This window comes from Contarinia nasturtii, unplaced genomic scaffold (assembly GCF_009176525.2).
Source record: "Contarinia nasturtii isolate CC-2019 unplaced genomic scaffold, AAFC_CNas_1.1 Cnas_scaffold_1037, whole genome shotgun sequence".
NCBI lineage: Eukaryota > Metazoa > Arthropoda > Insecta > Diptera > Cecidomyiidae > Contarinia > Contarinia nasturtii.
This window is the reverse complement of record NW_022198383.1, coordinates 1,531,246-1,542,398: the sequence shown is the minus strand read 5'-3', so window position 1 is coordinate 1,542,398 and position 11,153 is coordinate 1,531,246. Positions and strand designations below refer to the sequence as shown.

Sequence of the window (11,153 nt, the reverse complement as noted above, 5' to 3'; positions counted from 1 at the left end):
CATGAAAATGTCGTTAAATCTTGAAATAAATTTTATGACTGACGTCACAAAAAATAAAATGTGTTTTTGATAATTAAAGAGGTATTCAATATTACATCTTGGTTTATTTAAACCATTTTTTTGTCAAAATTGAGGTAAATGTTCTCCATTTCACATAGCCTTGAAATTTTTTACATCTAGTGGAATCTTCTCAATTTTTCTTTTTCAACTTTCATTTTCATTCTCTTTACTTAAATATTTTATGATATTTAACGTGAGTAAAAAACAGTAAAATATTTTCATCTTGACATAACGAATAATGCGTATTATAAGTTAAAAATATCAATTGTTTATGACACTGTAAGTATATACAAGAAATTCAAATTGCAAACTTTGCAGTTTGGAATTTGTGGCCGGGCATTTGGATGGGATCATTAATGTATTTTGATCGAAGAAGATTCGTTGGTTAACACAGATTTCGGCAATCAGACGTAATAATAAATCATAAAAATCAGACAATTGACGCAGTAAAAGACATTATATTTGTTCTTTTATAACCGAAAAAAAAGCGTATATATACTTCTTCAGCTACGTAAAGTGTCTAGTACGTGATAAATTAATGAAAGTATTCATACAAAAACATTTTAATCAAAATATTAGAAAATATCTTTTAAATCTTGAAAAAAAAAAACAGTGAAAAATCATTTTCATTTTCTGTGAAAACTTAAAAAAACCAAAAAATTAAATAAAAAATCGGCAAAAAACAAGTTTTATTCAAAGTTTAAAAGAAAAATGCCTGCCTTAGGAGAACACACCGAGATTCCAATGGACATGGAAAACCCTCAATACAATTATAAAAAATTACCCGATGAAATTGTGATCTCTGGTTTCTCCGGACGGTTACCAGAAAGTTCAAATATCCAAGAATTCAAAGAGAATTTATTCAATGGAGTTGACATGGTAAATGATGATCCTCGTCGTTGGCCAAATGGTTTGTACGATTTACCAACACGAATTGGTAAAATGAAGGATGAAGATATGGAAAGTTTCGATCAACAATATTTCGGTGTGCATCAAAAACAAGCCGAATGCATGGACCCACAAATAAGAATGTTGCTCGAATTAACACACGAAGCGATCATTGATGCCGGTGTCAATCCGAATGAATTGCGTGGCAGCCGTACTGGTGTGTACGTTGGTGTTCAAAGCGCCGAAGTTGAACAGTATTGGTGCGGAAATCCCGATCCGGCTAATGGTTATGGTGTAACTGGTTGCGCTCGGGCTATGTGTGCCAATCGAATTTCGTACAGTTTTGATTTCAAAGGACCAAGTTGTGCGATTGATACCGCTTGCTCAAGCTCATTTTATGCATTGTCACTAGCGTTCTCCCATTTAAAATCTGGCGAATGTGATTCTGCTATTGTGGCCGGAACTGGTCTTATTCTAAGGCCAACGATGTCATTGCAGTTCAAACACTTGGGTATGTTGGGCGCCGATGGAAAATGCAAATCATTCGACGAAAGTGGAGCTGGTTATGTACGATCTGATGGTTGTGTGGTTATCTTTTTGCAAAAGGAAAGCCAAGCTCGTCGTATTTATGCATCAATTTTGAATGTTCGCACAAATACCGATGGTTTCAAAGAGGAGGGCATCACATTTCCCATTGGTAACATGCAAACTCGATTGATGCGTGAAACTTACAACGAAATTGGATTGCATCCGAATGATGTTGTGTATGTTGAAGCACATGGCACTGGTACAAAAGTCGGTGACACACAAGAAGTGAATTCAATCACTGACTTTTTCTGCAAAAATCGTAAAACGCCATTGCTCATGGGCGCTGTAAAATCAAATATGGGACATGCTGAATCAGCTTCTGGTGTATGTTCGATTGCTAAAGTTCTTTTGGCAATGGAAACCGGTATTATTCCGGGGAACTTGCACTATAAATCACCAAATCCCGATTTACAAGGTATTATTGATGGCCGCCTTAAAGTTGTCGACCGAAACACAGCATGGAGCGGTGGAATCGCCGCATTGAATTCATTCGGTTTTGGTGGCACTAATGGCCATCTCATCCTTCGATCGAATACAAAACGAAAAGTATTAACACCAAGAAATACAATTCCACGTTTGGCTGTACTCTCCGGTCGTACCAGTGATGCTGTCGACTTGCTTCTGGATGAAATTGAAAAAAACAAAACTGACGATGAATTCATCGGATTAGTCAATAAAATCCACTCAAAGAACATTCCATTGCATTACTCACGTGGTTATGCTGTTGTTGATTGTGACATTACGACCGTTCGCGAAGTGAATGAATTGGTCGACGACAAACGCCCGGTCTGGTATATTTACTCTGGACTTGGATCTCAATGGAGTGGCATGGCTAAGGATTTGATGCATTTGGAAGTGTTCCGTAACAGCATCAATCGTTGTGCAGATGCTTTGCGTCCAGAGGGCTTTGATTTGGTTAAAGTTCTCATGGAAAGTGATGAATCGGCATTCGATGATATTTTGAATTCATTCGTTTCGATAGCTGCTATTCAAGTTGCTCTCACCGATGTCTTAACCCACTTGGAAATCACACCGAATGGAATCATCGGACATTCGACCGGTGAATTAGGTAAAAATAATCACAACTCTTAATAATAGCTATTTATTAACCGAATTATTTGCGTTTAGGTTGTGCTTATGCGGACGGTTGCTTTACACCAGAACAAACCGTTTTGGCTGCATATTGGAGAGGACGTAGCATATTGGAAACAAACTTGAAAAAGGGTATGATGGCTTCGATTGGTTTAACTTGGGAAGAAACAAAGGTAAGACTTTTTATTCAATTTTTGAGAAAAATGATTTTCAATGGAATTCTGTTTTTGTTTATCATAGGCACGTGCTCCAGCCGATATCGTTGCCGCATGTCATAACAGCACTAGCAATGTCACCATTTCAGGATCACCAGAATCGATCATAAAATTCCTCGATGAACTCAAAAAAGATGGTGTATTTGCTAAGGAGGTCAACTCATCAGGCTATGCCTTCCACAGCAAATACATTGCTGATGCTGGACCAAAAATGAATAAATCATTAAAACGTATCATTCCAAATCCAAAGCCCCGTTCGTCTCGTTGGATCAGTACCAGTTTACGTGAAGAAGATTGGACATCAGCCATGGCTCAAAAAAGCTCATCGGACTATCACGTAAACAACTTTTTGTCTCCAGTTTTGTTCCACGAAGCCCTTCAAAAGATTCCAAAAAATGCTATCTGCATCGAAATAGCCCCAACTGGTTTATTGCAAGCCATTTTGAGGAGATCATTGGACAGCGAAACCATCAAGTTGAGCTTGATCAAAAGCGGACACGAAAATAATCTTTGTTTCTTCTTGCAAAACATCGGAAAGTAGGTTGATTCCATAGATGTGAAAATATATAGTATTTTTTTTCTGTAGAGATTTAAGGGATAAAAAAAATCAAACAAACATATTTTATGATGATTCTTTTTTATTTAATTCAGATTATATGCCGCTGGTGCTCAACCACAGGTCTTGAAATTGTATGCCCCTCTTTCATACCCAGTTGGTCGTGGAACAGCTATGTTAAATTCGACAGTTGGATGGGATCACTCACAGCGCTTTATTGTTCCAAAACTCGGAAATCGTAAGTTCAGAATTAAAAAAAAATCCACAAGAAAATTGACAAAATAAAAGAAGTTGATCATTTGAAAATGTCTCTTTTCTCAGTAACCTCCGGTGAAACAATTATTGAGGTAAACCTTTCCAAAGACGAAGACACATATTTGGCTGGTCATGCAATAGATGGTCGTATTTTGTTCCCAGCTACTGGTTATATGACATTGGCGTGGCGTACATTCGCAAAAATAAAGAACAGCATGTTCGAACAGACACCAGTTGTTTTCGAAGATGTTGTTTTCCACCGTGCTACCATTTTGCGAAAGGACGGCTCCGTCAAACTCGGCATCAAATTCTTCGATGGAACCAATCGTTTTGAAATTTGTGAAGGAGGTTCATTGGCTGTATCTGGTAAAATCTATGTACCCGAAGATATTGAATCCGAGGAATTGCCATTGGAGCCACTTGAACAAGACAAATCAGGTCTGACATTGAAACTCAACGATGTCTACAAGGAGTTGCATATTCGTGGTTACGATTATAGTGGTGAATTCTGTGGCATCAAGGAATCCAATTCGAAAGCCACTACTGGTAAATTGCAATGGCAAAACAATTGGGTCACTTTCATCGATACCATGTTGCAATTTATTATTATGGGCAAAAATGACCGTGAAATTTACTTGCCAACACGTATAGAACGTGCTGTTTTTAATCCAAGCAAACACTTGGAAATGGTCGAACATTTCAAACAAAACAAAGCTGATGTTCCAGTTTATATGTACAAAGATCTCAATGTCGTTAAATCGGGCGGCGTTGAATTGCGCGGATTGAAGGCTTCATTGGCACCTCGACGTCCAGGCACACAATCACCAATCTTAGAACAATATATGTATGTACCATTCCAAAATGCAAATGAAGATTTATCAAAGAACGCCGAACGTGCACGTTTCCATGCCATTTCTGTTTCAACTCGTGTGGCAGCTGAAAACAGTGGCGGTGCATTGAGAATTAAAGTGGCTGAAGTTATTGAAAATAAAACAGCCGAAAATTCCCTTTCACAAACCATTCAAACCATCATGCAATCTGAGCCAAGGTTTAGTAGTGAGGTCATTATTGTAACCAATCAACCAACTGAACCGTATATACAAGCCGTCGGAGAATCGGGCATTCGTGTTGTTTTCAAAGATCCAAGCACTGGTCCAGTTGAATCAAACTGTCATCTAGTCATTGCTTACGATGTTGTTCCACGTTCTAACGCTAAAACTGTTATTGATAATCTTAAATCATCAATCCGTGAAGGTGGTTTCATTTTGCTCGAAGAAAATGTTGTCGGTTATGACGAGGCCACTGCAAACAAATTATTCAACAGTTTAAATTTAGCAATTATCTCGGTTCAACGTGCTAACGACAAATACTTTATTTTATTGCGTCCAATCGTCGATTTGGCCACTCGAAACAAGACCGTCATCAAGATCACCGAAAAGAATTACTCATACCTTGGACAATTGCAAACAGCTTTGGCGAATGCTGAAAGAGATAACACTTATGTGTACATTGTTGGACACGGTGAAGAACTATTGGGCGCCGTTGGTTTTATGAACTGCCTCAAATATGAAAACGGTGGAAAATTTGCTCGTTTGATATTCGTACAAGATGCAAAGGTTGAGCAGTTTTCATTCACCAGCAAAATGTATGCCAATCAATTGAGCAAAGATTTGATCATCAATGTGTATAAGAATGGCGGTTGGGGAACATTCAGACATTTGAAATTGGATGAAGTTTCGAAAGTCCCCGTCGAGCATGCTTACGTGAATGCTTTGATCAAGGGAGATTTATCAAGCTTATCATGGATTGAAAGCCCATTGACACATCAAATGATTGATCCGTTAGATAAAAAAAATGAATTGTGCTCCGTTTACTATGCACCAATCAATTTCCGTGACGTTATGTTGAGCACAGGAAGATTGGCGGCCGATGCCCTGCCAGGTGATTTACCGACTCAGGATTGTGTATTGGGCATGGAATTTGCTGGACGTGACTCAAACGGAAAACGTAAGATTTTTTTCATTTTCACCAATAAAAATAAATAATAACATATATATTAATAATGAGATACACATGTTTCCAATATCAGGTATAATGGCCATGGTTCAAGCAAAAGCACTTGCAACAACTTGTGTTGCTCAACGAAATATGATGTGGGAAATTCCCGACAACTGGAGCATGGAAGAAGCGTCAACTGTTCCGTGTGTTTATTCAACGGTCTATTATGCTTTGGTCGTCCGCGGTCAAATGAAAAAGGGCGAATCGATTTTAATTCATGCTGGTAGCGGTGGAGTGGGACAAGCAGCAATCAATGTTGCTCTACATCATGGATTGACCGTTTACACAACAGTTGGTAGCAAAGAGAAGCGTGAATTCTTGAAAAAGACCTTCCCTCAATTGAGTGATGCTCACATTGGTAACTCGCGTGACACATCATTCGAACAATTTATCATGCGTGCCACCAAAGGGAAGGGAGTTGACTTGGTTTTAAATTCACTTGCCGACAATATGCTGCAAGCTTCAATACGGTGCTTGGGTCTCGATGGACGTTTCTTGGAAATCGGAAAAGTTGATATGCACAACAATTCGCCGCTAGGAATGTCTGTGTTCTTGAAGAACACATCATTTCATGGTATTTTATTGGATAGAATTATGGCTAGTGATGACAAAGAAAAGGAGTTAGTTGTCACTTTGGTTGCTGAAGGTATTAAAAATGGCGCCGTTCGTCCACTGCCAACAACCATTTTCAATGAAAATCAAGTGGAACAAGCGTTCCGTTTTATGGCCAGTGGTAAACACATTGGAAAAGTTGTGGTGAAAGTGCGCGATGAAGAATCACGCGAAGTTCAAAAGCCAACCTCAAAACTAATTGCTGCAATTCCACGTACGTATTTCTATAGTGATAAAACCTATGTCATTGTTGGTGGTTTGGGCGGCATCGGCTTAGAATTAGTCAATTGGATGATAGCACGTGGTGCATCAAAATTCGTAGTAACATCACGTAGCGGCGTTAAAAGTGGTTATCAATCATTAATGATACGTCGTTGGACCGAAAAGGGTGTTAACGTTTTAGTTGATACAAATGATGTGACAACATTGGCGGGTGCACAAAATTTACTCAATGCAGCCACTAAATTGGGACAAATTGGTGGTATTTTCAATCTTGCTGGTATTTTGCGTGTTAACTTGTTTGAAAAGCAAACAGAAGATGATTTCAAAGCAGTTGGTATGCCCAAAGTAAATGGAACCAAATGTTTGGATGCTGTTTCACGCAAACTATGTCCCAAATTGGATTATTTTGTTTGCTTTTCGACGATATCAAGTGGACGTGGTATTGATGGACAAACAAATTATGGGTTGGCCAATTCTGGTATGGATCGTATTTGTGAAAGTCGTCAAATGGCCGGATTACCTGGAAAGGCCATCCAGTGGGGTGCTGTCGGTGATACTGGGATGTTCATCCAAAATACGGGCGATAATGATGCTGTAATCATAGGCACCATTCCTCAGCGTATGGTCTCGGTTTTAAAAACCTTGGATATATTTATGCGCCAACCTCATGCTGTACTTTCCTCATTGGTTATCTCTGGAAAGAATAAAAATGAAAGTGGAAATTTGTCGTTGGTCGATTGTGTTGCCAACATCTTGGAAATAAAAGATTTGAAAAGTGTATCAGATCAAACAACATTTTCCACTTTGGGCATGGACTCATTAATAAGTGCCGAAATTAGACAAGCATTGGAACGGGATTATAATATTACATTGAACGCTGCAGAAGTTCTACAACTAACTTTCGGCAAACTCAAAGAAATGGCCGACCATAAATAAGTTAATGAAAGTGATGTTCAAGTGTAAAATTAATTTTTTTAAATTGAAATTTGAAACGTATTCTATAAAGCTTTTTCAAAATTGTCTTTCATTGCTATTCATAAATTGAAACATCTGTTGAATCATTTAGACAATTTTTAATAAACTCGTTAATAAAAAGAAAGTCCGTGGTTTAATTTTTTTTGGCAAAGTTATTGTCTGATAGATTCCGTGACCAATCACTAGAAACATATTTGCACTGGGTCAAACATGTGACATAAAGGCGCTAAACATGTTGGATGTTTACTAAAACCATTAATTTTTATTGTTTTTACTTCATTTGTATTTTTAATGGGAACTTTTTTATATTATCTTATCGCATCTATTTTTGGTGTAAATTCGAAACGATTAAAAATGTACTTGGGGTCATAATATTTTCGGCGTAGCATATGTGTCTGTGTACTACTTGAGATTACAATGCATGCGACTTACATAACTTATGCAACAAACCGAAGTAATCGGTCTTTGTTTTTGTTTCCATTGCTTTGTTGTTGTAACGTATTTCATGTATATTTGTAATACCATGCTGCACGTGCACGTATGTCCAATGTATGTGTATATGGTGAACATATTGCAACTTATGTTGTCAACGGATTCCACAATCGACCAACATCGAGTTCAAGTTGGCGCTGGATATTAAGAATGTTTGTTATTTTACGGAATTTTTTTTTCACTATCAAGTACATTTTAAATTTGATTTGTTTCAGAAAATAAATAAATATTGAAGCAGGTGAATACATGTTTTTTAACTTATGTAATATTTCATTCATATTCAATTTTTGCTTTGAGATTCAATTATTTATAGGTTGATATTCATAATTGCCGTTAACCATTTTACAAAGACTGGCTATTTTCATTGGGCTATTAGGACTTCGAGTGCAATAACCACTTAACTAACAAAATACAATATATATTAAAATAAAATAAAAAAAACATGTGATCTACTATCTCGGAAAGTTTATTGTCAACGAGTTTATTGTACTATTCTTAAATCGATACTTATGAATTATATAATATAAATAATCGAATATCCCTATCGTGTTTTATTCGAATCTAGCTGGTTGAACACCTCCACCAATTGTGTATACATGAAACTTTTGCATTGCTCTTTTGAACTTTTTCCCAAACATTTTCCATTCTATTTCGGAATAATCTCTTGATTTCTTATAAAAAATTGAACTGATATTATACTTGCAATATTCATTCGGTTTGACGCCAAATGAGATAATTTCGTTAGTATTACAATATGCTTTTTTTCTATTCCGAGACTACAGTTTCCGGTTGTCGTTTATCTTTTGACCCGAAGAAGGAAATTCAATAATTGTTAAAGAGTACTTGTAATTGAATGGATTCTGCGCCTTTGTGACCATAATCTCCACAGTCATGCTTAAGCTACAAAATTATGAAACATTTCACGGTTTAAATATCAAACAAAGTGATAATTTAAAAATTATGATATTTGCAAAATGAAATTTGAACACTTTATAACTGTTTGGAGGTTCTTATTTTAATTAGACAATGATGCTTCACAATCACGCGATATTTCTTATTCGAAAAAAGCTTAAAATTAACTCTATCATGCAATACTCTGAAATTCGCTTCTGCTAAACATGAAATTTTTATGATAAAAGTCATTTTGTCTCGTCTAGTCATGAATTTGCATTTTATTTTGCGTGTTAATTGGTTTTCATTCGGAAAGCATCTAGTTTGTCATGCAGAAGATTCATTTTCAAACAAACTCATCGTTTCCAACATATGCATTTAGTGAAGTCATTTTTGAAGAAATTTTTCACATTTTAAACTTCGCCGGACCACAGATTTAATAATTAGACGCACTTCTTATCAATATTTCGTGATATCTTTTTATAAATGCGGCGTTGATATTTATATGCGCCTTTTCATTGAAAAACTGTTCAAAATTCTATCACGATAAAAAGCAGAAACATCGACTAGGGGGAGGGCACGAAATAGAAATTAAAACTTATTAGAAGCTATTAGAATACAATAAACGATTCACGATTCCAAGTGTACAATCAAGCAAATTTAAAATAAAACTAAGTACAGATTGTAACACCTCATCTTCCCCTGGATCATAATAAATAATAAAATATCGTGATAGCTGAATAATTTTCCATCTATTAAAATGCGGGCGTTTTGCAGTGATCGCCCGAGGAAATCAGAAGAATACGTCTATTATTTGACTCATTAATGTTGTTTTTAATGGAAGTGCAAATGAAATGATTATGATGAGCTATAATTAACAATTCTGCACCAAGCAACAATTAGTTATCCTCACTAGAAGACATTTTACGTATAAAACCGATTGACTTATAAACAATTTGCTTCATTTGAATACAAAACGTAGAGGCAAGACAATGTATCAATAAATGTGTTAAGATCGTGTAAAATACTGTTTGAAACGAAACAAAATGTATCTGTTTGTTCTAATATTAATTTCGATATCATTCAGCCATGCTGATCCTGTTGTAAGTATATGGTACATTCTGCATTATGGATAGTGTTCATTTTTTGGTTTTTCGCCACAGATGGATATGATTCAAGCTGAGAATTATCCAGCAGAAAAACATACAGTACAAACAAAAGACGGTTATATTCTAAGTGTGTATCGAATCCCCAACGTGAATGCAAGACGAGACAATCAAAAAGTTATTTTACTAATGCACGGTACGATCGATATCGCTTAAGAAGTGAAAAAAAATATTGGGCTGTCGTGGGCTTGTTTGACACTATTATGATTGTGTGAACGAATTTCTTTTTTCTAATTATAAAAAATGTAGGATTAACTAGTGCGGCGCCAGTATTTTTAGCACTGGGACGCAACATCTCATCTGCTTATAAGTTTGCTGACGCAGGTACAAGTGGACTGTCCAAGTCCAAACACAATTTTCAATTGTTATAAATGTATAAAATGTTTTTTAATTCTTTTTATTTAGGATTCGATGTTTGGATTGGTTTGTAAAATTGACTCACCAAAATAACGTATTTAATGTTCAAAAAACCGATGTGATATTGAATATTCTATTTACAAGTGTTATTTTAAATAATTAGAGACTTATAATGGAAAAAAGGTATTGTTTTATTAATATTTTCCAATAGGAAATGCAAGAGGCAACACATTTTCCAGACGTCATATAACTAAGCATCCAAATGATCCAACATTTTGGAATTTTAGCTGGCACGAGATTGGTGTTTTTGATATACCCGCAATGATTGATTATATTTTGGAACAAACGAATAAAACAAAACTCTCGTATGTGGGTCATTCCCAGGGTGTTACAGGTACAAAGTTGCATTTTAAATAATATTTCTTTCATTTACCTTCATTTAACATAAAATTAATTGATCTTCAGTGTTTTACGTTATGCTTTCTGAACTGCCACAATATAATGACAAAATTGCCATTGGTAAGTTGTATTTTGTGTAACCTTTTTTCCCTTTTCCTTTATTCAACTTAAAATTGACTGAACTTCAGCTCATTTAATGACTACTCCCGTTCTTCTGAAATACAATCATCCACTCGTTCCAAGATCAATGGAAAGTGTAAATGCGGTGGCAGTAAGTTCACATTTATTTGTTTTATTTATAGTATTGATTTGATGCAGTAAAAAATC

The 11,153-nt window shown here is 36.0% G+C and overlaps 2 protein-coding genes across 2 annotated transcripts in view; both read left to right on the top strand.

Moving 5' to 3' along the window:
* Window positions 1-678: 678 nt before the first annotated feature.
* LOC116344424 (fatty acid synthase-like) lies at window positions 679-7,726 on the top strand. The gene is made up of 6 exons (XM_031772952.1): window positions 679-2,605; window positions 2,665-2,801; window positions 2,869-3,380; window positions 3,495-3,637; window positions 3,721-5,661; window positions 5,744-7,726. The coding sequence occupies exons 1-6, from the start codon at window positions 772-774 to the stop codon at window positions 7,480-7,482; spliced, it is 6,306 nt and encodes a 2,101-aa protein (XP_031628812.1). The 5' UTR covers window positions 679-771; the 3' UTR covers window positions 7,483-7,726.
* A 2,155-nt stretch (window positions 7,727-9,881) lies between these two features.
* The window catches only part of LOC116343659, a 7,582-nt gene continuing 6,310 nt past the window's right edge, over window positions 9,882-11,153 (top strand). The window contains exons 1-7 of the mRNA XM_031771864.1: window positions 9,882-10,007; window positions 10,068-10,206; window positions 10,320-10,394; window positions 10,476-10,493; window positions 10,639-10,821; window positions 10,893-10,946; window positions 11,015-11,097. Of these exons, the coding sequence (XP_031627724.1) occupies window positions 9,951-10,007; window positions 10,068-10,206; window positions 10,320-10,394; window positions 10,476-10,493; window positions 10,639-10,821; window positions 10,893-10,946; window positions 11,015-11,097 (609 nt within the window). The 5' untranslated portion in view covers window positions 9,882-9,950. The remainder of the gene's footprint in view (window positions 10,008-10,067; window positions 10,207-10,319; window positions 10,395-10,475; window positions 10,494-10,638; window positions 10,822-10,892; window positions 10,947-11,014; window positions 11,098-11,153) is intronic.

What these genes read in the sequence shown, in the direction of transcription:
- LOC116344424 (XM_031772952.1), top strand. Translation starts at nt 772, where the DNA reads ATGCCTGCCTTAGGAGAACACACCGAGATTCCAATGGACATGGAAAAC. An exon ending in TGTTCCAAAACTCGGAAATC is followed by an intron (nt 3,638 to 3,720) that starts GTAAGTTCAGAA and finishes CTCTTTTCTCAG; the next exon opens with TAACCTCCGGTGAAACAATT. An exon ending in ACGTGACTCAAACGGAAAAC is followed by an intron (nt 5,662 to 5,743) that starts GTAAGATTTTTT and finishes TTCCAATATCAG; the next exon opens with GTATAATGGCCATGGTTCAA.